General features: G+C 41.8%; 1 protein-coding gene across 3 annotated transcripts in view; it reads right to left on the bottom strand.

The window, feature by feature from the left end:
• Window positions 1–2,881: 2,881 nt before the first annotated feature.
• Window positions 2,882–27,452, bottom strand: part of Hivep1 (HIVEP zinc finger 1) — a 127,088-nt gene continuing 102,517 nt past the window's right edge. For all 3 annotated transcript variants that reach the window (XM_027410419.2, XM_027410423.2, XM_035442933.1), the window contains 5 exons: window positions 25,390–25,523; window positions 24,518–24,693; window positions 23,170–23,271; window positions 6,239–6,744; window positions 2,882–4,736 (listed from right to left, as the gene is read on the bottom strand). In XM_027410419.2, coding sequence (XP_027266220.1) covers window positions 3,603–4,736; window positions 6,239–6,744; window positions 23,170–23,271; window positions 24,518–24,693; window positions 25,390–25,523 — 2,052 coding nt within the window. In that variant the 3' untranslated portion in view covers window positions 2,882–3,602. The remainder of the gene's footprint in view (window positions 4,737–6,238; window positions 6,745–23,169; window positions 23,272–24,517; window positions 24,694–25,389; window positions 25,524–27,452) is intronic.

Here is a 27,452-nt window from a genome sequence, read left to right as displayed (position 1 = left end):
TAAAAGGTTAAGTAAACAGCATAGGCTGGAGTCACTGGGTTATCAAACTTAAAAGGAGGACACGAACTTGGGGTAGGAGTAGGGAAGTGAAAGTGAATCTAGGAGGCAATAAAAGGAGGTCAGGAAGATGATCAAAATACTGTATGGAGTTGGGAAATACGCTCAGAAAAATTAATAGGGGAAATCCACAAGGTCGAAAGTAGAAATGCCAAGAAGACGGTGTAGTTTGCCCTGAGATTTATCCAAAAAAAAAAAAAAAAAAAAAAAAGGAAAGGAAAACATACTTGACAATCTTCAAACAGAACTATCTATCACTAATCCTTGTTAAGTGACATCATTTAAAATTCAGGTCAGAGATTAATGAGAAAAGTGTTATTTACACTACTTCTGTGAAAGGAAAAATCATAGCCAAATTATAAAAACAAGAAGCAAAAATCTCTACATTAAATACAGTTAGTTTTCATTCTGAAAGGGATAATTTTCACTGTGGCTAAAGTTTTGAGCATGAAAACAAGTTACTTGCATGCCCTTGATTTGCGTTAACACATAGTAAAGTTTTCGAACAGGTAAGTAAATTCATCTGTGAAAACGACAAAAATGACCTTGAGTTCAGGTGTTTTTCCCAGCACTCTGGTAGTGGTATGGTGGTAGATCCATGCAAGAAGATACTTTTTTTTTCTTGGTTTTTTTTCGAGACAGGGTTTCTCTGTATTGCTTTGGAGCCTGTCTGGATCTTGCTCTGTAGATCAGGCTGGCTTGGAACTCACAGAGATCTGCCTCTGCCTCCCAAGTATTGGGGTTAAAGGCGTGTGCCACCAATGCCTGGCTCAACACTCGTATTATTTTAAAATTTCTATGTGCAGTATTACCTAGGGCAGTGGTTTTCAACCTTCCTAATGCTGCAACCATTTAATACAGTTCCTCATGTTGTGGTGACCTTCCAAACATAAAATTATTTTCATTGATACTTCATAACTGATTTTGCTACTGCCATTAATTACAATGTAAATATTCTGTAGACAGAGATTTGCCAAGAGTTGTGACCCTCAGGTTGAGAACCACTGACCGAGGCTTCATATATGCTAGGCAGGCATTCTACAATCTCAAGTCTCACATTCTTTTTCACTTCGTTTTAACAGAGATTTGATGCCATTGCATCCTAGTTTCCTACTAATCTGGATCTTGCAGGAGGTGTAAAAAGAAGTCTAATGCAGTCTCACCAGTTCTATGACTGCTATCATTTACAAATCATTCACATCTGGGAATAGCAAGTGGACAGAGCTTCCTTGGGGAGATAACTGGAGAATCTGCACAAATGAACTAATCACTTACATATTTTGTGCATGTAATTACTTCAAATTCAATGACTTGGGTATTAGAAATATTTTATATCTGGCCAAAATGATCCGTTGGAAACATTGTTGAATAAAAAAAAATGCAGTTATTGCCCACATTGCCCTTCTGGGCAATCTAGGTCAGCAACATAGGATACTCTAATACTGTTGTTCACCCTTGGGATTGCAAGGCTGACTGGAAACTGGAGTCACTGCTGCTGCCCAGAATCCAGTTTATCACTAGCCAGGGAAAATCCAAATTCTAAGCATTTTGAGAATGCTATTTTTTTTTTGCCTCATTGTAGTTTGAAAACCATAATTTGAAGCATAAGTGACAATGAACTGGAGAGTCTGAAAACCTTAATTTGAATCACAGTGACTAACTGCATTAGGAAAATACTTGAAAAGCCACATTGAAACAAGAAAGTCATTAGTACTAATGATATGTGCATAATGGGATGAATCTTGAAACATCTAAAGTACAAAATAAGATTAAGTTATCCTAGATTATTATTAAATTTCCAAAAGACATGGAGTATGAAACAACATTTAATCCATGGCTAAATGTAGAAATCCTCCAAATTAATAATATTCCATTGAAACCATTTGAAAACCTCAGCGTTAAAATTAGCAAGCATGACTTTTAAGTCTTGAGAACTCATAGACCCATCTATAGTGTCCTTATTGGGTATAGTGTTGCTCACAAATTGCTTTAAAATGTTAGACAAACGTAGAAAACACGGTCACAACAAGAAGTTAAAACAATGATTGTGAGAAATTGGGTAATAGAACTTGTTTTCCACTACACTGTTAGAGCAATATAACTTCTATAGTTGAGTTTTCTAGGATTCTTTTCAAAATGAAGTCTGCACTATTTGTGGGTATTTAATGACCTAAGATGCAAAATGTACTGGTGTGAGAAAAAACACATGTCTACAGCACCATAGATCCAGATCCTGCTTGTCACTGGAGTGCAGGATGGCAATCCTAATTACAGGACAGATGGGTGTGGTTCTAGGTGTCATTCCCAAAGCCACAGAAATGATCTTCAGGGTGGCTAGTAGAGTGACCCCTAAGTCCTTGCACCCTCCCATCCAAGATAGTCTCACTTGCTTCATGAAGAGAACATTTTAAACCTTTGATACACTGACCTAAAGTTGTGCTAAATATTGAAATCCCAACGTGAAATATTTTCTACACAAACCTGCCACCTGCAATCCTTAGATAAGGCAAATAGTTGCAGTGAAAATTGCCATCTTCCTAAATGACTGAGTTGGATTTCTCAGGATAGGAGCAATCACTTCTAGAGTCACTTAAATTAGAAGCCTAGGGTTTCCTCCCAGATCAGAACTCTCTACATAAAAGCAGATCTGCAAGAAACAGGAGCCCTTTCTAAGGAACATAGAGTTAAGGTCTAAGAAGGAGTATTGTGGATCTCAGTACTGTTTTTTCACTTAATTTATAGTTTTCATAGCTCTTTTCTTCTATAGAAATGTTAAGAATTCAATCCTCTAACAAGTAAATAGCTACAAAACTACACCTGACAATTATGAAAAAATTATCTTTAATAAAAACAAGAACTGAAAAAAATTACCTTTAGCTCCCAATTGTTGAGCTCTAGTCAGTTTCACAGGGAAAGAGACCACCAAAGCCTTGTCTCTCAGAACTAAGGACCGGTTGTGGAAGGCTCAGGCCTTGGGGCTACTTTCCCAAAGAGGTTTAAAGACAGCACAACATGACTTAAGCACAACTGAAGTCGGTAAACAGTATTTTACTGAAACAGTTCATAACACAGAAAATCTGTCTGAAGTGTACGGTTACTGTCTTACACAATGACAGATCCATTTGCAAAGACTATATGAATACAATAAATATGGGGTTTATATACTAATTTACACACAGAAACTGCCCACAGCCATAAAAATTTATATTTAACAGTGCAACATATAATTTAATAATCTGATTTATTTGACAGGTTCCTACTAAACACAACTACCTGGCTTTCATATACATATATAACATATTTGTATGTATATAGATATTCAACCATCTGTACAGATTCTAAACATAAAACTCCTAAAAGGCACAATTGTCTATACAACATGTACAAAAATGGCTGGAGTTGACACAAAACAACAATTATTGGTCAAAAGTTCATGATTGCACAAAGATTAGTCATGAATTTATGCCAGAAAAATGTGCTTTAAGGAAAGGAAGGTTTTCAAAAAAAAAACCTGTTATTAAAAAAACTCAATAAAAAATAAACCACTAGGTTGCTATGACAAGCCTGTCCTCGTCGTCATCGCTGCTCACATCGCTGAAGTGCACAATGGGTTGCCTGTGGGGTCCTGGGGGCCTGGGAGCTGGTCTGTCCGCAGGGAGCAAGGGAGGCCCTGAAGCCGCAGCCTTCTGTAAAGCTTCCGGTGTGGGTGCCGGCTGCGCCTGCGCAGAGGACCGCCCGGGCAGCACGTGACTCGCGGAGGCCGCCTTGTTGGTGTCCATTTTGCTTGGGCCTTCAGGCCTTGCGTGGTCTGCGGAGGCGCCGGGCGCTGTTTTGGGGGGTTCCTGCGGGCCTTCGGGTGAGCCCTGAGGCGGCTCGGCGCTGTGCCCCTGGGCGGCGGCGGGTGTCTGCAACTCCGGGGCTTTGCTGTTGGCGGCCGCAGTCTCGGGGGTTCCCGCGGTGCCCACGGCCACCGGGCCGGGGCCAACCGAGGGGATCAGGGTGGGCAAGGCGATGTTGAGGATCTGGAGACCTGGAATGTGCGCCTGCGGGGCGGGGCTGCTCTGTGCAGACGCATTAGCCAGAACCTGCAGCCCCACTGCGTTGAGGGCCAGGCCTGGGGGGTGCACCTGCGGGCCCACGGTGGCCTTGGCCAGGCCCACGATGTTGACGGTTTCCATACCCAGGGATGTGAGCGACTGCAGGGCTGGGGAACTCAGGTTCTGCAGGCCTGGCACGTGGATTTGGCCGATGGGGATACATGGCACAACACTGCTCACTTCAGCCACTCCGGTGGGGCGATTGGTAGTGCCAGAAACCTGGGTGATGGTATCCCCAGGGGTACCCGTGGTTCTGTGAATAACACTCACAGCGGGGATGGTAAGTTGCATTGGTCCGGCCTGAATGGGTACAAAAGTGGAGTATGTGAAGGCGGCAGGCACCACATGGATACCGCCAACGGGAACCATGTTGTAGGGGGTCCTTGATTGCTGCTGGGAGTGCAAGGGTAGGTGGCTGAACAGATGTGTCTGAGGGGAAGGTAAGCCGGGGGAAGGCTGCAAGGTTATTTGCTGCTTCGGTTCTTGACTGTCAGAGTGAGGTGAGGCTGAGGAACGAATCCTGGCTGCTGGCTGAGGGTTGAGCTGGGCTACAACAGGAGGCAGTCTTACAGATGATGAGTCCTAAAAGACAAGAGACAATGAGCCTTGGTAACAGAGCCTCCTTCATCATGACTAAGTACTAGTGTGCAGTCTGTTCTTTTCAATGAGTTAAGAGTGTATGTTTCTATTTTACATGTGTTGGCTTGCTAAAAGTTTCAACAACAACAAAGAAACCTTCATTTTTAATTTCTTTCCTACTACAATACCAGAAAAATATTTTATAAGGCACTTTGTAATCTGCAAACCAGCTTCCTGGGTATCATCAGTTTATAATAATAGATGAGCATGGTTATATTTTTATGTTGATGCCATTTTTCTGGCATGGTAACATCACCACTTTATTTTAGAGACTAGGAAATGTTGAGAAATTGCCATATTAGTTGGCTGTGAGCATCAACTCAACTGGGAAAAAAATTAACCGAAAAATTATTCATTCATGAAATGAAGAGCTGTTATGAAGACAAAGGTCTGCAGTTGTTCATTTATTTGCTCACTGACTCGTAAGTTGATAAAATGTCTACTGAAGACTGAATTTTTAGGTACTGGTAGTTATGTGAGAGATGCTGAGATACAGCAGTTAGAACACAGTGTTTAGGGAGGGATGAATCTTGCCTACCCTCCCTTCCACCGGTGAATTTAATCTCATCTAAATACTGCCCCTTTCTTGACAATATATACATGCATTTGTGTGTGTGTGTGTGTGTGTGTGTGTGTGTGTGTGTGTGTGTTTTAGGGAGCTGCATTAGTTCACATTATAATTCAATCTCTATATTAAATTGACATTCAATTAGTTGAGGCTAGTATGTAACATTATAATAGTGGGAAGAAGCATCTTGTCCCATTAAGAAATAAGCCCTGTTGCCTTCTTTCACACCTAGGAGAGGGAAGAGAACTGTCAGGGAGAGACAACTATTTGTTGGTTAGGAGGCAGCCATGGAAAAACATGCAGTGCACTTGCTGTGTGTCTTCCACCGGGAGCTGTGTGTCCGGCCCTGAGCTTCCTCCTGGAAGGAAACCTTCCCAAGCTCTCCCAGCTGTTTGCTCATCCAAACAACATGAATTCTTGAATCATTTTTGTGTCAGGTTAATTTTGTCATGAAGCCTAGTAGCTATTTTCTTGACAGGAGCAAACAAAGCACAGAATTTGGATAACATGCTGTAACCAACCATATCCACGCTAGTGGAAAAACGAGTCAACCACGTGATCCTCAAGTCTCAGGATGTGAGTTTACATTGGTACATACGTATTTTATTGTGATTTTTGAAAACAGAAAATAATAAAGGAGTATTTTTTAAAGAGGCACCATAGGCTATAATACAGTATGTGGATTTTTGTCAAGATAATTAACAAGGCTTTAACAGACATAAATGAATTCTGTCATTGACTATAACAACAAAAAGATACATACTCATATGCTCATAAATGAATTAAAATTTTAATCTATTAGGTTTTCCTAATGGAATAAGAGGAGAAAACGAAAACAAAACAAAATAAAACAAAACCACCACCACCACTCATCTACCTGTATTGAAGCAACAGTCTGTGCAGCTGTGGGGCTTCTCAGAACATCAGATCCGGGGTAATCCACAGACATCTGATGGCCGGGAGACCTGGGGGTAACATCTGGGGACCTGGGAGTGTCTACATGAGGAACTATCTCATGTTCCTCTTTTGCAGTATGGTGCCTGGCCTTTGTTGGTAAGTCTGTCCTGTTGGGGTCAAGCTGTACTGTGCTCAGAACAGTCATCTTGGTGAGTAATGCTCTAGGTAGAATGTCCATAGGGTCTGTGTGTACCCCTGAGAAGCAACTGGGAACTCTAAGGTCCTCCTCTACACTCCCAGGGTCTTGAAGGCCACTTCTGGATGGAAGATGTTGTGGGCTGGCTGTGACTGAGGGTGCTGCTGAGAGGCCAGACTCTGCCTGGCTGTCCTCATCATCCTCTTCATTGTCATTGTCGTCCTCGTCAGGGCCATCAGATTCTTCAGGATCATATCCAGACCGCTCATAACCAAATCTTTGCTTTTCATCTAATATGACAACCAAGAGGAATTGTTACAGAATGCTCTAAAATTACACAAAAACAGTCTTCTCACGTTTAGAAGCTTGGCAACACTCTGTGATGCATACAGAAGATAGGGCTACCCAGAACACACACCAGCAGAATGCTGAGAAGCAGCCAGTCAAGTAGCAGGGACTCAGAGAAGGACATGAGGGTGAGGGTTCAGGTCAGGGTAGCAGGGAGGCACATGAAACCAGCCCTCAAAGAGAAATGGACAAGCAGTGTGAGATGTAATGAAAGCCTCAAATGTATTTGAAAAATTCTAGTATGACAAAAACATAAAAAAAAAATCAACTATTCCTAAGCTTTTTTTTCTATCTTACTATTGTGAGGTCCAAAGGAAACTCCATTTCCCCGAATTCCAAAAGACAGAAGGGACAAATGGCTGTCCGTGGTGCCCATTAGCATAGCAAGCTGGCCTCTAGGCTTCCTCAGTATTTCACGTACTTATTACACACTTCTAAGTCCACTCTAGCTCTTCTTACCTCCTCCCGAAACCTAACTTCCATAGCTCATGGGTTCTCCCCTCCCCCAGTTACTCATTCTCTGTAATACTGCAATTTTCAAGGTTCCCACTCTCTTTGCCTTCCTCCTGGCCTCCTTCTCCCCCTCTCTTTCTCGCTATGCCCCCCCTCCCCAACTCCTGTGCTTGGCTCCTGCTTCTCTTGTGGCCAGGTCCAGTCAGTTTGCCATGTTCAGTTTACCACTTTCTCTGTCTGCTCTAGACATCCATATGCCTCCGCTGTTCTCTCAGACCTATGATAAAAAACTTCCTTCCCCATAACCATGGCGTGGTCATGTCATCAGTTTATACAACTGTATCTTCCTTTTATTAAAGAAATTAGCACACTCTGACTTTGATGGTATTTGATTTGTTAGTAAAATTTGAATTATATCAGAAACATTTTTTAATTGATTTCTTAGTAATAATGCTCATTTGATATTTAAAGCCATACCCCTGTCCCTGTGTGTGTGTGTGTGTGTGTGTGTGTGTGTGTGTGTGTGTGTGTGTGTGTGTGTGTGTGTGTGTGTGTGATCAGTCACCCATGCAGGTGCACATGGAAGCTGAATGTTGACATACTGGCTTCTTCAACCATTTCTCCATATTGTTTTTGAGACAGAGTCTCTCACTGAACCTGAGACTTGTTTCAGTTAGACTGGCTTGCTAGTGAAGCACTGGAAACCTGCCTGTGTCTACTCCCCAGTGCTGTGGTTACAGGCATACGCCGCTATGCTCAGCTTCTTACACGGGGGCTGGGGATCAAGTCCTCATAGCCGCATAGGAAGCACTTTACTCACTAATCATCACCACAGTCGCCTCTCCTCTTTTCAGAATTCACTGGCATTTCTTCTTGTTTCTGTATGAACTGACCAATTTCTTACAAAAACCGAGATAGTATCTACAAATATCATTAATACTAACATCACTTTTCAAGAACTATTCAAGATATTCAAGTAATCCTGTCAAAATTCTTATGCATTCATGTGGAGCTTGATTTAAAAAAAAAAAAGTCACTATTTAAAATCATGCAGAGTGGAAAGCTAACATTTAAGGGAAGGATGAGAAAATATCTACACTATTTCTTTGTCACTAGCCCATATGGGTTCAGACCATATATGGTTTAGTTATATGTGATGCATTTCAATTTTTTTTTTTTATTAAACTAGGACATTGGCTTCAGTTTTGGACTATGGTCAAGAAAGTAACAATTAAACAGAGGAAAACAGAAATAATAGGTTTTATCCTATGCATGGTTCTGAATAGTGGGATAAGATTGTGGCCAGCTTGCTCTGTCTTGTCTGTAACATGGATCAGCCCTTTGTCCAGCGGTAAACAAATACCTGCCTGCTAATCACTTAGTAGCTTGTCTTGGTAGAAGGATGTCGCGCGTGTCAGGTACTGTCGGGTGGGCTGCGGTGTCACTGCTACATACACAACACCCACACCACTTATCCTATCCCACTTGGTCTCAGCCCCGGAGCTTTGCATGCAAGAAGTGTGAACACAGTGCAGAAAACACATTATGGAGGCCACTAGATAATTTTCATTATTATGGTATATTGGTGTAACTATTTTAGTCCATGTGTTATTGCTGCTGATTCTTTACTGTGTCCATGAAAAACAGCATGGAGCACTAGCTGAGGCTGTAGGTACTCACTGATTCTTGGGAAGTAGTCCCTAGAAAAGGAGCCCACTCTTCATTTTTGAAAAATGGAAAAAAAATGCAAACAAATATGCAGTTGATATTTTTACTGCATATTCCAAATATTCATTTATGTTAATATTCTTTCTGCATGGCAATAAATTCTTACAAAGATAAACTCTTACAGAACTATGCACCGAAACGTTGGGGGGTGATTTTATGGGATGGAAAAGACTAGAATGTGTTATTTTTACAATTGAATTAGTCAAAGATAAAACATTCAAAGATAGATTTTTTTTTTGTTTTCAAGGTCTTACTATTACGTTGTAAAATAAATAGAACAACATTAATTAGTTGAGTTCCACCAGCACCCATGATGGAATGAGTGATTTCTGGATGAGTACCTGGAAACTCTGGGTGCCTCAGAAAATGGGGAAAAAGAAAAGACAACAAGGAACTGGCTGGCCAGAAGATGCTACTCAAAAGGAAAGTTTCATCAAATGCTTACTTTCTGCAAAGTCTAGCTAAGCTGGATCCTGCTTTACCCTAAAAACTATTGCCTTGTTAAAAACAAGAGTAGGCCTAACTTTACACTCAGTGAAGAACTAAAATTTGGGACAATCATTAGCCCAAATCTAAGGCAAGACAGTGTCTACAAGGAAACAGATAAGAGCATGTGTCACTAGGGATAGAGGTAGCAGAATACTGGCCACAGAAGTTCATCAAAAATGGTTGAAAGAGGGGTAAGGCCTTGAGGGGGGAGGAGGAGGGACTGGGGTTAGTATGTAAAATGAAAAAGAATTAAAAATGGTCAACAGACTCAAAGTTATATGTAGCCAGGTGTCTATTGTTAAGACTGTGACAGCTCGTTCTGGGACTCTGTAGGTGCCTACACCATGAAGTCCCATCTAGGCGCTCGGTGCCGAATGCTAACAAGTGTTCCATTTGACTCCAATCTGGGAGAGGAACAGCAGTCTAAGGAGAGGCAAAGAACTTCATTTGGACCCTTCTCTCCTCTCTCCACTGTAGAAACAAAAGTCTTAAGACAAAAGTCTTAAGACAATGGGGACTGATGACCTCAGATGCTGGTGACATTCGCTGCAATAGGGAAGAGACAGGAGGAAATGGAATTTCCATCTTGTGGGAAGAACAAGATTACTGCCGATCCAGGGGAGAGATAGAGGACCTAAGCAACTAGAACCCAGGAAGCCAAGAACACGGTTAATGTATGGAACCCAGTGAGAACAGAAGTGTGCACTAGCTTTTGTTTTTATACCCAGTGCCAAGCTAAGGAGCTGCCCAGGACGGGGAAGGCAAGGAGGTTCAGAACAGAGACTGATACCAAATCTCAGCCGCAAAGAAAGACTATCAATTGAAATATTGAACAGATACCATTCTTGTAAACCAACCCCCACCCAAAGCACAAGGTATCTTTAGAGGAACATGAAATCTCTGTGCAGTGACCACAGACAGCAGCCAGAGTTATTCTCGGGTAATCTTGTGCCACTTGACACTGATGACACAGCCTGCAGGGCATGCCCATTCCAAGCATGAAAATGACTTATACAACTTTTCCATGTAATATAAGATGGCCAACTTTGAACATAAAATTACAAGGCTTACAAAAAGCAAATGCCAAACACTCCAAAGAGATAAAGATGCCCTTAGAACTAGTCAGATAGATATGACACAGATTTTTAACTGATAGGGAATTTGAAATATCAATGACTAAAGCATCCAAATCTTTAATGGGAAAATATGAATAACATGCAATGTCTGATAAGAGCTTCATGTGGGAGATGGATCATGAGTAACCAATGCTATAACACAGGGACTGGCAGTACACACCACCAGTCCCCACCAATTACAAAAATTTGAAATTTTTTTTCAAATTTTTGAGAAACAGAAGAAGACCCCATCTCAAAAAAAAAAAAAAAAATTAAAGATGTAGCTCAGTGGTAGAGTTCTTGCCTAGTAAGCAAGCATGAGAGGCCTGCGTTCAATCCTCAGTATCATAACAGGGGTAAGAAAACTAACAAACTCAGAATTCCATGCAAACTGAAAATGACTTTAAAGATAGGGAAATGCAAAACCTCTACCATTGTTGGAGAATGATGGGTGCTGGTGAAGAGTGGATGTTTCTTCCAAACATGACTGGACTTTCTGTGTGACTTTCTAGGTCTCAAATCCAACCTAGAGTCACACTAAAGTTTCTATAGTATAATCTCCAAAAACTAGAAGCATCTCAGATATCTTTGAATGGGATGGTGGGTACTGAGATGCAGCATGCAGCTCTGATGGAATACTACTCAGTGATACAAAGAGAGCGAAGCACTGATTCACAGAGTTGCAAATCTTCATGTTTCATTACATGAAAGAGGTAAGACTCACAAAACTACATAATTAACATTTATTTTTATTATTTTTAATTATGAACATAGAAGAGTGCATATCTGCAGGCCAGAAACTTTGGGTCTTGCTGAAGCTGAAGTTACAGGTAGTTGTGAGCCTGCTCCCCCTCCCACATAAGTGATGGGAAGTGAACTTTAGTCCTTTGGCAGGGCAGCAAGGACTTTGTGCCATCCCTCTAGACTCCAAAAGCACATATTTTATGCTGCTTTTTCCATGTCATTCTTGAAAAAGAAGCTAGGTGAGACACTGCAAAGGGTTATATGGAGTGGCCCATGGGATCTGCAGGTGACAGAACTATCCTACATGGCACTGGGCATGTGAGCACATAATCCTATACACTGTCAAAACCTATAATACTATACACAGTGAATGTGCTGGATTACATGTAAACTAAAACAATGAAGCAGGTCCTGGGGTGAGCTGTTGCAGAATATTACTTTAACTATAAAGGTATGTTGAATTTGTTTATGTTGTATTTGTTTAATTAGGCAACGATGTGTAACATTTGTTTATGCTACAAATATGCACACATCAGTTGTGTAATTAAACCTAATGATTGATGCACAAAGAGGTGGTGGTTGGTAGCAATGAGTACACCAGCCAGCAGCCAGCTAGGTCTTGGTTCCTTGAGCAACAAGGACCAGGGGTTCTTAGAGAAATGCATAACTCTGGGGATGGGTTCTAAAGAAAGGAACTGCTTAGAAAAGATAACCAGTTTGGGTCAGACCTGAAGGGCTCTTATTGTATATGTCCAATGCTGGAACCTGAGTGAGACACTCATTAACCACAAGACCTAGTAATGACTCAAGGAATAAAGTGCATTCTGAGTCCACAGATACAAGTGGATGGATGAAGAGAGTAACTCCATAGAAAAGTTCAGTTAATAAAGCCACAGTGATGCCACTGACAAGGTCAGCTTTGGATAAACAGGGCACACATGGTTTCAAAGTCCTCCACAGGTATTCAGTACCTATGAAGGGAAGACAGTTAAACTTTCAGTACAGAGTCCTAACAGATGTCACCTTAGACCTGTGTAACGTGAGTCAACAATAATGAGCTGAGGTCAACTCCAGTGTCCACAGGTGTGCTATGGCCATGTGAGGCTACCATACAAGGGAAGCTGGGTAAAGAGTATTCAGGAACTCTCCATGATAGTTTTACAATTTTCCCATATGAGATATATATATATATATATATATATATATATATATATATATATATATAATTTTTTAAAGTTAGAAAAGAAAGACTTGTCTGTGCTTCTGGGTCTTTACTTTGTCTCATAAACCCAACTAGATCCTCTAGACCCTGCAGTCACATTAAGACTTCTCTGGGAAGTATTTGCCCACTGTTTAGTAGGAGTCGATTCTTAAAATGAATCCTAACTCTTCTACTGATTAATTTTGAGGAATTGAAAATTATGGTATCTGCCCTAACCTAGACATATGCTTTACATTTTTTTTAACCACCCAAGAGTTCTTATGCTTCATGCATTTCTTATCCAGTTGTACATATGAAAGCAACATGGCTCCACTCTCATTCCATCTATACTAGTAAAGAACCTAGCTTTTAACACTAAATGCAAGCACCACCACCTGATCATAATTAATACAAGCACTAATTAAGGGTTAGAGCAAGTGAAAATGCTGTTAATGAGTTTTATTGTTGTACTACAGCTCACAAGTGTCAGACTCGAGGTTCAATCCTCACTGTCTGTGCTAAACACTTCCATTCAGCCATATTTAAAATTGACTACAGGATGATCTAAAAGGTCAACAATAGATTATAGTCATTAAGCTAGCTTATTAAAGATACACATGAGCTCCTTGTTTATAGGGAGAGACATTAAAAGCTCCATATAATTATTTGATTATGCATAGCAGACTATAGTCCAAGGGAATGTAAACTAATAATTGAACTAATAATAATGCTACATCTTCCTAACTATCAAAGTTTAAGAATTATCAGGATATGTTGTAACCACAGGATGGCTGTCTTCCTAGACAGAGCCATAAGCCTAAAATGGAGAGAGAACCTAAGGAGAGGCTGGTATGCTTTTCTTATAGCTCCCGTCCCAGGATTTGGAGAGAAGGGTGTTTCTTTCTCAGAATCACTGTCTAGAATTTCCCATAGGGAGAGACCACTGTCAAAGTTTTGGAAATCCACAAATGAAGAGTGGATCATCACCTATTTGTCAAACAAGGCCACTATTTTGGAATGAAATAAAATTATAAGGTAGGTAACATACCTGAACAGAAGATACAGGCTCCTGGAGACATCTGAATAAAGCTCTAAGAACTATAGCTAGCCAGACCTCAGGGATCATCCCACTTGATTCCAGCTTGCTTGGAAGTGGGGTTATTTCCAGGATATATATGGGCAGCTATAACACTAAGAAGAGTCAACCCAACCCCAACAACTGTTAGCCTCCTAGATATCCTTGGGTGGGAGAAGGGCCTCATACATGGTAGCTGAACCTTATAAACTCTCTATAACTTCAACCAGGAATGTGAGTAGGCTGGATCTTGTCTCATACAGGTAATGACAGATGTTCTGATTTCAAGGAGACAATGGCCATGTCACATTCTGACAACAGAGTTTCACAGCAGGACTCTAAACAGCCTGGTCAGCTTCCATAGAAGCCTGCTGGCAATGAAGAGGTTGTATCCACAGAAGTGCCTGGCTGGTTTATATTATTATTATTTATTTAAAATGTTTTGAATTATTTATTTTTATGTGTATGAGTATTCTGCCTGCATTATGTATATATGCAATGCTGTGTATGCAAAGCTGATGGAGGCCAGAAGAGACCTTAGTATTAATGAAACCTGGATCCTCTGCAGGAGCAGTAAGTGTTCTTAGCTGCTGAGCCATGTAGTGAGATATCCACCCTGCCCATACGTGTGGTGTGGTTACAGGTGAGGACATGACAGGCAGTGAGTTTGGGTCTGGGGTGGGGCAGGTTGCTCTCTCTTGCATCCCAGGTCTGGGGTGGGGCAGGTTGCTCTCTCTTACATCCCGCCAGGTCACAGAGAGCAGCCTGTGCGGATCCTTAGAGCGGGAACCTGCGGCGGCCGTCTGTTTCTTAGTAAGTGACTTCTCCCCAAAATGAATTATATCTAACCTATATTTGAACCTAGTCCCATATATCATTATCCATGCCTCTGCAGAACCATCTTTCTAGCCCTGTTTGTGGCTTTTATAAGTATGCCAGAGAAGATGACATGGACTTGACCACTTCTCCAAAACCTCACCAAGTATGAATTTATGAAATTGCTTGGGCTATTTAACACAGTAACTACATCAGGACTCTCAGTGCCTTGGTTACCAGGGCTTGGCAACTCTGGTCACTACCATATCTAGCTCACTGCCTGTTTTTATAAAGAAGGTTTTATGGGGACACAGTCAGGCTTGTTTGTATGCTGTAGTACAACTAGAGTTTGCTAATGGTGACAAATACCAGAGAACATATGGCCTGGCACACCTGAAATATTTACTATCCGGCCCTTTTGAGGAAAAGGTCACTGGGGTCCAGTTGTTCGTATCCTATTACCAATTCGAAATCAAACCACCATGCTATGACAGCCAGCATGTGAACCCTGGTCTCCTGTCACTATTCCAACACGATTCCTATCACACTGCAGCCATTACTTATTTTGGTGTGTACAACATAGGCGAATACCCCAGGAAGACAAATGCTATGGCTAGTCCTTCTGGAGCCATTGGAAGCTGTAGAAAAGGCATAGACATCCACATTTGCTTAACAAATTCATAAATAAATGGCTCTTAAAAGCCCCATGCAGTTTGTTCCTCTAGATGCATTCTCCATTCATTGTAAATGTTTCTAAACACAACACAACTTTTAGATCACAAAACTATTCCTTTTTTTTTGCTTGTGCAATTTAACTTAGGAGGGGAAAGGGAATCATTTAATATAGCAATGTCTTTTTCTCCAAAAGGAATGCTCTCATAAGCTTACAACAAGACTCCCTGAAAGTTTATTTGGGAAACAACCTTCTTCCCAAGGCTGCCTGGATGACCACAATCTGCCCCCATTGCTGCCAGACAGTGACACCTGCTGGAAGAGCTGGAGCCAGAGCCAGCTGCAACCCAGAACACAGGGCCCCCTCCCCAACTCTTTTGTTATTATAGCTAGTCTGGTTTTGTTTTCCTCCTGGGCTAGGAAATACTAGGTTGAAAGCCAAACAACAGCAACCAGGGGGACATTTTTGTAAAGCTTGTGAATAATAGTTCTATTTAAATTATGAAAACAACCTATATGAACACAGCAGGCCAGAACTGCAGATCTGTTAGCTTTAGGCAATAAACCAAAAGACCACCCTTGCTGTGTTGTTCATAAACAATTGCTATCAACACTGCTTTAAGTATACATCTTAAGGGCCATTATGGTTTCATATTCTACAAAAAAGTGTTTCTTCAAAGCAATGGATGTTTGTAAAAGAATTCTGGTGCTGGCAGTCAATAGGCCTCATTTAGAAGGAAAATATTACTAGTACTTTTCTAAAATTCACTAATTGTTTCTAACAGTAAACATGATACAGGCTTTCCGAACCTGTAGTCTAAATCATTATCTCATGCATATAGGTCAGTACTTAAAATTCCATTGAAAAGCATGGTTCTCCCTGCACTTGCCCTTTGAGGCTGTTGTCCCTGTGGTGGCAGCTGAGGGCACACATTAACATTCCTTGTGTTGAAGTGTAGCACTCTGTTGATGAAAACATTCTTTGGATCAAAGGCTGTAAAGCAAATTGCTGGTGGCACCACTTTTGACACAAAGGTGCAAACTAAGACACATTCCCTAAGACCCTCAAAACACAAGAGCAAAATTCCCGAGGCTATATAATTTTATATGGCAAGAATACAGGAATGTGCAGTATGAGGGCTTGGAAGGACTAACTTTTCATGAGCGTATACTACAAATATAGCTCGCATTGCTAATTTTAAGCTAACTGGAAACAACTTCTAAATTTCAAATGTCCAAATTAGAATGGCTGGTGTATAAAAATGTATATTCAGATTTGATTGATTCGCCACCCTTGAGTTTGCTCCAGTGAGAATTCAATCACAGAGTCATGTGACAGAGGATGAAAGAGGAAGCTACAAAGCCCACTCTGGCTAAGGCAGTAGAGTCATGAAGCTCAGGGGTCTCTGGCTGTCTCACCCTGTGTTATCTTGACCTTCACTGAATACTGTCACGGGAGAACCTGCATAAGAAAACCCATCATCTGATACCTTGGGCAATGCTTCTGGAACAACAGAAAACAACAGAGAGACTGAAGATAATGCCTTGAAGACAGTGAAGCTCAGCTGGAATAACTGTGAAGAAAACCTTCTGTGAAAACCACACAGGGGACAGAGCGTGTGCTGCTCTTGTGGAGGACCAGAGTTCAAGTCATAGCACCCATGTCAAGCAGCTTTCCTCTAACTCTAGCTCTGAGGGATCCAGTGTCTTCTCTGGCCTCAAAAGCACTGCACACACAATGCACAAACCTACAGTCAAACATGCATGCACATAATCTAAAAAAATAAAAAAGAAGTCTCACAACAAACAAACAAGGCGACTGGAAAGGAGTAACTCAATGAAAGCGTATTTATAAAAGTGAAGTTTTCCCAGGGAGCTGTTTGGCTGAGCGAGATGCTACCAAATGGTGATGGTGTTTAAACAATGACGAGCAGGGGCAGTTCAGGCGCATCGTCAGTTAATGAGGAAAGAAAAGCTCAGGCACTTCTTGGTAGTGATTTTTTTATGTCCTGGAGAAAGATCCAGTTTGATAACCAGGACCCTAAATGTGCCTGTTAAATGTAAAAGCACTGTTCTGAGGCTTCTGGAAGAGTCCAATTTCCTGAATTACGTCCTTCAGCTTGTTTTTAAAGACTTGTCCCATTTCCCATGTCTGTAATAATCAAGACCTAAAAACCAAGGGGGCACTTTCATGGATGTGTACAAAATGTACCAGGCCTTCTTAATTCTCGTTTCTTTGTGTGTATATGGGGTATATGTGTACGCATGTGCGTGTGCGTGTGCGTGTGCGTGTGTGTGTGTGCGCGCGCGCGCGCGTGCGTGCGTGCGTGCGTGCGTGTGTGTGTGTGTGTGTGTGTGTGTGTGTGTGTGTGTGCCCTCACCTGCCAGGGATGTTAGTTTTCTTCCTGGACTGCTTACAGTGGGACACAATGTCTATCACTGTTTGTTGTATCAGCTACACTGGCCAGCCAGCAGGTTCCTGGGATTACAGGTATGCACTGCTATGCATAGCATTTAGGCTGGTTCTGGGGATTTGAACTCAGGTTCTCATATTGTACATCAAGCACATTACCTATGGGGCCAACTCCACAGTTGACTAACAGTTCTTCTTTAAGAACCACAGGACCCAGTGACAGACATAACTACCTGCCTGTTGGCACCTCCTAGTGAGACCTAGAGAAAACCTTTTGTTTAGGGATTTTTACTGTATTTTATTTTATTGAGATAGTCTATCCCTGTTGCCCAGACTGGCCTGAAAACTTCTGAGTTCAGGAGATCTGCATGCCTTGAGCCTGCCATGTAGATAGGACTACAGTGTGTCACCATACTCAAGATGATGATGTCACCATTTTCCAGTTACTCCAGACTTGGGTTTCCTAGTATTGGTTTCTGAAAGGACGTATGGCTCACTCTGGCTACTTCTTTCATTACTGCATTACACAGTGGATTGCTGCAATCTGTTGTCAGGATTGAATGACAAATTTCACCCATGTAGAGGCAAATACCCAGGGGGTGAAAGAACTCACTCGGTTACTTAAGATTTCCAGTTTTCACTGTGCTCAGCCTGATGTCCCATAGAAGGAACAGGTCTAAGCCAGGACAGAGACCTCTGAGGGCTGAAGGGTAGATTGAGGGTACAGCATGTGCCTAGCCTATAGGAAGCCCTAAATTCCTCCTCCAGTACTGGAGTGATGAAAAGACACCTAACTACATACAGCCCTGCACAGTGGGGACTGTGATGGCATGCACTTGGGTCTTTCTGACCCATGCATTATCTCTGCACTGCACAGACAAGGCCAAGTATGAACACTTCTGTCCTCCAGGAGCCTTGGTCCCATGGCTTAGATATTGAGGATGAATCCAGATGTGGCTCAATGGCAAGGATGCCTAGGGTATCCCAGAAGGAAGGCAGGGTAGACTCATCCTTCCATAACTTTATTGGAAAATGTCTTGGTGTAGGGGTAGATAACTTAAGCCTCCCAGACAATGCTCTTTATGGGCAAAGGTGCCCAAATTGAAGGGAAGAAGAGGGCTTAGGAATGACAGAGGATGTATCAGGCAGGCTGAGCCACAACCAGGGAAGGGGTGGGAGGCATGGAATACTGTGCAAGGGAATTCAGAGTGGGAAGAAACTATGTGAGATTTAAATTTGACTTCTCATTGATGTGACCCTTGACATCTTCGGGGTTTCTGCTGGGGCCAGTGAAAATCAACTGCTTCAAGCTTTCATACCTGAAGATCACTGCTGGATAGCTGTCCTCTGCCAGGACTTTGATTCTAAGTAGCTAAAATTTTGTATGTTTTTTCTTTTGATTTGCTTTCATTTTACATCAACTGAAGACCCTGCAGTCTCTTTAGACCCATGTATCCTGCTTATTTGCTTAAATCTTACATAATTTTATTTTCTTAAATGCTCTAGAAATGTGGAGGCAAAGATCATTTGGCTTTTCACCTGTGACCCTTGGGCTTTGCATTATTTAGGGTAGTGATGATGCTGAGAGCTAGTGCTGCTGTTTTGGTTTAACACTGCCATGTGGAGTAGAGATTAAATGACAGCAAACTCCAAGTAATATGTGTAGTAGTTATTTACATGACAGCAAAACCGGAGTAGGTGGATACTTTTATTAAGAGAGCAGCTCAAGGAATCTGATCCCTTATTCTCTGACAGGGAATTAATTTCCCCTTGGGTGGGGAGCAGATGTGGTGTCCTTTGGTAACTCCAGTCTTGTGTGGGTGTATAGATGCGTATGAATGCGTAAAGACAAAGTGGAATCTTTTCTTTACTGAGTTAGAGAGCAGGTTCCCACAGAATGGACTGGGGAAAGGGCCAGGCCCTGACTTGACCAGCCTTGTATGTTCCTGTATTGTCAGCAGTCCAAAAGAACACATATACCTGTAGGAGTTACTGAAAACATGGAGCATATATTTACTAATCTGGAGAGATTATTATCATAGATGAGACTATGTAATATCAGAGACTTAAAATTTCTGGTATTTTGATCTAACGATCAAAACCCAACAACTTAATAAACAAACATAACCTTTGTAATATCTAGTATCAATCTGGACTTGTAACAGAAACATTACAGACAGTGAAGGATACTAAATAGTATATTACAATTACCATTTGATTACAACCTGTACAAGCACTAATAATCAAGTATTTTCTATTAGGTCATTTGGCATTTCTCCCCATCACTTCAATCAACAACTGTTTACTACCTACTGCCGCTAGACAGTGAACAAAACAATAGCCTATCCTCATTAATATATCTTCTACTTGTTAGGAATGGAGAGACAGAGGAAGCAGCCAAGGAGACTGAAAAAGAATATCCAGCATAGTGTAGGTTACAGGGAGGCTAAAAATTGGTTCAGCCTCTAGACAAACAGCCCTACTTTGAATGTTTCTGAATCCTCCTCACCAAACATTTAGAAAGCTATGAACAAAAAGATCTCAATCTATAGGGCCAGAGAGATTTGTCAGGGGGTCAGAGAGCTGCCGATTCAAGCCTGAGGACCTATGGTCAGGTCCCAGAACCCATAGAAAAAGCCAGGCATTGTTAGTTTTTGTGCCAACTAGACATAAGCTAGGGGTGTCTGGGAAGAAGGAACCTCAACTGACAAAGTACCCACATCAGATTGGGTTGTAGGCAAGCTCAGGGGTATCTTCTTGATTAATGGCTGATGTGGGGAAGCTCAGCCTACTATGGGTGATGTCACCCCTGGGCAAGTGGTTCAGTGTTGTGTCAGAAAACAGGCTGAGCAAGGCATGGGGAGCAAGCACTCCTCTCTAACCTCTGCTTCAGTGCCCCCATCCAGGTTTCTCTTGAATTCTTGTCTGGATTTTTATAATGCACTGTATACTGTAAATCTGAAATAAAATACTTCTTCCCCAAGTTGCTCTTGGTCAGCAATAGAAACCTAACTAGGACACGACATACATATACCTATAACCATAATGCAGGGGGTGGGGGCAGAGACAGGAGGATGGCCAGGGCTTGCTGGATACTAGTGTAGCTCCAGGTTCAGTGAGACCCCGACTCAAGGGAATAAGGCAGCAAGTGACAGAACAGCACCCCTCAATCCTTCCCCTCATCTTCCCACCTGCACACACATATGCCCACATACCACACCCAACCTGTGCCTGCACACATCCAGATCCCATCTGTAACTAAAGCTCTGCAGAAAGAATATGAGGCCAAGCATCAGTTATTAAGAAAACACACAACTATTATCAGTCCAATCAGGCTGACTGTCCAATTGAGAGCAGTCCAGCTGCCCAATCCAGACAATGATAACACTGAAGAGGTGGGGGAAATGGCAGACTCCTTCTGGAAAATAATATTGTAAGCACGAATACTATGCTATGTATCTACATGCATACAAAGTACTATTTTTTTCTGCAAATTAAAAACACAAGCATGAAGAAAACCATACACTGCTCATGAATATAGACTATGTATTAAACAAATCAAAGAGAAATCCTCCTGTGTGTGATGGGGAGAGGAGAGCAGCTGGAATGAATCAGGGAGCATGTGGTGCCTTCAAAGAAATTTACTGAATGCACGAGAAGGATGAGGTAGATGTGAGAAAATATTTATAATCCCCACCTCAGCCAGGATCACATATGCATTTAAAATATTTATAATCACCATCTCCAGCATGAGCACACACATATATGTATATTTAAAATATTTTTAGATGGAAAAAACAGAACAGAAAAAGCAAGATCAATTGTTTAAAACAACTGCCTATTGTATTTATACTTACACTGTAAGCCTGTAAAACAGCCAAAGGGAGGACTGTATTTTGTTGGCACAGAGATGGAGAATTGTAAGCCCCCCCACATGACACAGCACTTAGGATTTAGCACTTGGGCACTATGCTTTACTATTTGATAAAAGCAGACAAAACCAAGTACACTTCCCATAAATATAGTAATCCAAAAAACATAAACTGAAAAAAGGCCAACTAGTAAAAGACACTTGTTTTGTCTTAACAGTGAACCATGCTATATAAAGTTTGACTTGGAACCTAAGGGCAGCTTTGGAATGAAAGGAAAATACGAAAGAGAATGGGTAGATACGTGCATGGACTGGCAAGTCAATCCACCGAGCAACGTTCAATTCACAGAACTACATTTCTTTTCCGGTTTAGGATGTAAGTACCAGTTTCCCTTGAGAATTCAGAGGAAGCTGCATGTGCTACCTCATTCTCCTAAGGCTCATCTTGAAGTGAAACACAGCAGTGTGCATGATGGAAGCGTGGCTTGTTATAGCCTGCAGTTTGTATCTTTTCTAGTCAATGGCTGGTAAACACCCTCACTCAAATCCTTATACATTCTTCCTAGCTTTTAAAACTGGAATTGCTCTTGCTACCTAGACCAAGTCGCTGCTCTTGCATGTTTAGAAATTAACTCAGGGTGATTCATTCAGTCTATGACTGGTTGAATGGATTAAATGAGTTTATAAATTCTTGGTTAAGAACAGAAACTCTACAAAATACTTCTGTACTCTGACTGGTTAGAATAGACTAAAAGTCTTGTTTCCCCCTCTACACTGGTCAGAAATAATTACCTACATTTGTTAACAGTATTAAGGGGAAAGATACTTTTTCAAGACAGTAAGTGTTTTTTCATCAAGTAAAATGTTTTATCCTCAAATGCTTATAGTGCCCCTTTCTTGTTCTTTTCACTAGGAAGGCATGGGGCTTAGAGACTGAATGGAGGCCCCCAGCATGCTAGGCAGGTACTCTACCACTGAGCCACACTACTAGTCTCTGACAACACCAGGAACAGTGGTGACCTCCAGGCACTGAGCTGAATGCTGAGTATCAGAGAAGCAGACAGCTAGGCAGTGGGCTCTGTTCATGCTACACTGCAGGAGCTCAGAAGGGACAGAGGGAAATGGAATAATCACACAAGGAAGCCAGGCCAAAGGCTTTCCAAGGAAACTCCTAAGAACCAGGTCAGAGAAGGAAAATGTTCCCTGTAGGGGCTATGCAAGGGAAAATCAGACAGGATTTCTGAACAGCAGTGGGCCCTCTTACATTGAAAAGAGAGTAGTAATGTGACCAGTGCAGGCTGGGGCAGAGGTGAGAAGGGCAGGGTGTTGTGGGAGGGGCTGAACCAGGGAGAGGGTCCTCTACACAGGACATTCAAGTGTGAGCCTGGGTGACAATGAGAAAAGAGGGAGGGCAACTGAAAAAAGGAAAAGGGAGGATGATGAGAATAGGAACAGGGAGGACAATGAGAACAAGAAGAGTGAAGAAGCAGATCGTATTTTGAGGATTCTCCAGTGATGTGCACTTTATATTGGTAATTTCAAGCCAATTCAAAATGTCGGCCAAGGATCAGCTTGACCAGACACATGCTTTGGGAAGGTTAACCAAGCACTTAAGAGTCAGCTTGTAGTTTTGATTGCTGACTCTTCCACAGTGGGGCAGGAGAAGCAGGCAGAAAACATGGAAACACCAATCATGAGTCCATAGCATAAGTGAATAAAGCAGGGGAGTGTGTGTGTGACATAACTGGCATGCTGTAAACAGCCTTCTGAAAACACAGGTGGAGGCTCACCTGATTCTTCTGGGTCTTGCTCATCTATCACACCCACCGAGACGCCTAAATCCACACACTTCTTGCTATGTGCCTTGGACTTCATGTGTTTTGTAAGATTTCCTTAAGGGAAAAGAATGTTCATTAAACTTAGGTAGTGTTATTCTGGTACTGCACTTGTCGACTCTGGAAAGTTACATTCTTACTAAAAACAAACATATACACTGTGGAAACAATTCCAACAACTAAAACTATATACAAGAAAACAGTTAGTTGCAATGACCCTTGTGATTACCAGTGATAGACAGCATTTTGTTTTTCAAATCTGCATTGTCTATTTTGATGGTAGCTACTTTTGCCCAATGGTACATATTCTCCAGTTATGTATTTCTTACACGTATACACATTTCATGCTGGCTTGCTCACTTCCCTGTATGTGTTTTCGTTTTCATTTTAAGTCCATCTACAGTAATACGGTCATCCATGGAGTACTAAGGTTCCCAAGTTGTAGAAGGACCTCTACAAGAGTTTTCTACCTGGGACCTTAACAGTTTCATTAATTTCAGGACATTTTGAATTGCTTATTTCCCATATGGCCCAAAGTCAATGGAAAGGAGGGTCAGGCATACTTTGGGAGCCTGACAGGTATTAAACCCCAGCTCTGGCATGAATATTACCTTGACTCCACTATGATGTTTTATAATCTCCCTACCATGCTAGTTTTTAGTTTCTCCTATTTCTGACACCTGGGCATTTGCAGTGTTTAAATTTGGACTACTGATGACCACTCTGGGTTGCTTTAAAGCATCATTAACAGCATTGTATGTGGCACAGAAGAGAGAACCTCTCAACACTGTCACCCCATGTGCTGAGCAAATGCGTCTGGAGCAGCTCTAGGCTATCTGCTCTGGCAGCTGACACGGCCACCTGTGTGAGTATCACAGGTGCACAGGTCATACCTGCTGGAGTGACCATGGATGACAGAGAGCAACTCATGGTCTCCTGAGGACCCCAGCCTACTTGAATCTTTTTGAACCCAAATGAATTTACTTGTGATCGCAAAATCTTATTTTTCTTCTTCAGCCCCAAAGTAAGTATTCTGAAAGCATGTTAGCAATGTTAAGGCACTATATTTTGGGGAGTAAAATATAAACAGAAACAGCTGATCCTTTAAAAATGTTACTTATATTTATGTATTTCTAAAACTCTGTAATTAGAAGCACTTTCCTCAAAGGGTCTAGAAACATAAAGAACAAACACTACAATGTTGGCAGGATGGAAGTTAGTTCATGGAAGCTACTTGTCCTTTACAGAGACAACACATAGCTGGACGTTGGCCGGAATTCCTGTGTAAAGGGACATGTCATACCTTTAGTCTTGAAGGAGAAGTTGCAGTATGTGCAATGGTAGGGACGGACATCTGTGTGGGTTCGTATGTGTTTCTTTAACATGCTAGGTTTCTTACAACGGATTCCACATTCTTCACAAATGTACTTTCCTCTTCCCCTGCCTCGGACGTATACATAATCCTCGTTTGACTTGTATCTAATTTAAAGGGGAAAAATGAGCAGGGAAATTGGACACTGTGTCTTTGAGAAACTATTGATGAAAACTCAACCTAAAAAATAAAGCACAACTTTTATACACAATCTACGATGATTTTAAGTACATTTAAGAAAGAAGATTTCCAGGTTCTACATCACACCTAAAGTTCTGACAGCTAATTCTAACTTGTAGTCATTCAATGTGACATTTACTTCTTAAATATTTCCACAATTTGAAGATGCAAGGTTGAACTTTTTTTCATTATTAAATTCAACACATGACTGTAAACCCTGAAAATAGTATCAAGCTTTGCCTGACACTGGCTCTTGTAGCTTGTTTTTCTCATCATAACTGACACTGGCTCTTATAGCTTGTTCATTATTCTTGAACTAAATCAGGAAGACAGCAAAAGGCAATATACATCTCCCTTAAGAGAAATTTTCCAAGCTATCCCATGCTGCAAGTCCATATGGAAGCCAGGATTACTCTCAAGATATTCTCACAGGCCTCCAGGATCTAAATTTTTTCCTAGTCATCATTTTCTCTATCAAATGGTATTACTTAAGAGACTACTAACACATGTGGTCAGGAAACCTTTAAATAAAATCACCCCTGGCAGGTCTTCATCACAGGACAGCAAATGTACATTTAAAAGGCCAGTTTAAATGTACATTTAAGAAGAAAACATGTACTTGCCCTCCATCAAATATTTTAATTCTTCTTGGTTCACTTTTGCTTAAGGAATTTTCTTTATCTTGCTCACTGTTAATTTCAGAGTCATCTTTATTGCTGAATTCAACTACTGAGGACTTTTGATTACCTACTGCTCTCTGAAAGGGAAAAACAAAAAGAGAAACTATGTTCATTAAACTGGAAACACAAACACCAGAACGTTTCACTAGCAATTAGCATAACACAGTACAGACAAGTGTTTAGCTCAATGAATGTATTCCTAAGAGGTAGCTCAAGTCAAGGCCATCTCCCCTCTTTCCTCCCATCTCCCACCACCGTCTATGACACCTCAAGTGGGAGTCCAGGAACTTGACAGAAATCCTTCTTTAACAGACTCAACAGTCTTTCTGCTTCACTGGCCACCTGTAATAGTTTAAGTCTATTTCTTGTCCTTCCTTCCTTCCTTCCTTCCCTCCTTCCTTCCTTCCTTCCTTCCTGTCTTCCTTCCTCCCTCCCTCCCTCCCTCCTTTTTTTTTCCCCCTGAGATAAGGTTTCTCTGTATAACTGTCCTGGCCGTCTTGTATCTCTCTATAGATCAGGCTGGCCTTGAACTGAGAGATCTGCCTGCCTCTGGGATTAAATGTGTGCACCACTACTGCCTGGTTAAGTCTATCTCTTAAAAGAGTTATTTCTTCAGAGGTGGAAAAGCACTAGCTAACTCTAGATACAATAGAGTCTTGGGTTCCTCAAAGACATCACTAAAACCCCTTTAACCTGGGAGAGCCTCCACAGTGGAGCAGAGCCCCACTTCCCACTCTCCAGCCTGCCCCCCTCCCATTCCTTTGAAGTAGAACATGGCTTCTCTTTCTAGAATGGTTCTCAAAAATCAAACACTGGGTAGCATGAAAGTCATGTCAGGCCAAAGTCAGAGTGTGGGCTGACAACGATAAAATCTTTGGGAAAGGGAGCAGACATCAGAATGACAGCATGTATAGCTGTCCTAGAGGGAATACCGCTTTAAGCTTTGTACAAGACTTCATAGGGCTATGCCACTTTGCCAAATCCAAGTGTTAACGGAAAGGCTACAAGTCCTGTCCTTGCCTTCACAGGAGGCACAACTCCCATCAGGAAGAGTTCCTTTCCTACAGTGGGACTCAGCAAGACTGAAGTGATTTCCTTCAATCAGAGAATGTGCACCATGGAGAAGAGGCTGTGTCCACTAGAAAAGTGCTTGGGAGTCCGGTCCTGACAATGGCAGAGGCAAGCAAAAGATGCTGGCCAACTAGTCCACAGAAGGGGAGAGTGGTGACACAGCACCCGTTTCCTTCTACTCCCCAGGAGGCAAGCAGACCAGACACTCCACAAAGCAGAACACACAAACTCCCGGTGCTGACTTTACCCCTTTAGCATGGTCTTCCTTACCTTCTTTTCAATATCAAATCACCCGGGGGATGGGGAGGGGGGCAGTTAAGAGATGGAAACTGGAACCTGCACATGTTAAGCAAGGTCTTTTTTCCAAGAGCACGCCTCAGCTCTCTACTCCCTGTACCTCTTGCTCATTTTCCTACCATCAAAACCAGCTTCTGCTTGCTGAAGACATCAGGAGTTAAATGGCTCAAACTGTCACTTCAACAGTTCTAGTGTGCTTGCTTGCACACTCCAGGGCATCACCTGTATACTGCCGAAACTCGGCTTTTGTTTTCACTTTCTAACACCTTTCTGCTCCTTTCCATTTTGAATCCTGAATGCATTACCGTACGAGTTATAGATAATAGGTACCCAAGCCTCCTGAGCCACCCGTTACATGGGTTCAGGTCTCCAGTGATAAAATGTATAGCGCTGTTCATGGGTTCAAGTCTCCAGTGATAAAATGTATAGCACTGTTCATGGGTTCAAGTCTTCAGTGATAAAATGTATAGCGCACAGACTCTTGCATTGTCTTTACATGACGCCACTACTCTTAACTCTTGAAACACATTCTTCTGAGTTGTGCCTGCTACCATTTCCTTCTGGGGCTCTCTTCCTAGGAACATTTCCGAGTGGACTTTCTTCCTCATCTCTCCACTCTCCTCCCTCTGAGCAATCGA

Source organism: Cricetulus griseus, chromosome 3, assembly GCF_003668045.3.
Source record: "Cricetulus griseus strain 17A/GY chromosome 3, alternate assembly CriGri-PICRH-1.0, whole genome shotgun sequence".
In the NCBI taxonomy this organism is placed as follows: Eukaryota; Metazoa; Chordata; class Mammalia; order Rodentia; family Cricetidae; genus Cricetulus; species Cricetulus griseus.
Note: the sequence above shows the minus strand (reverse complement) of the source record. Positions and strands in the feature narration are given on the sequence as shown.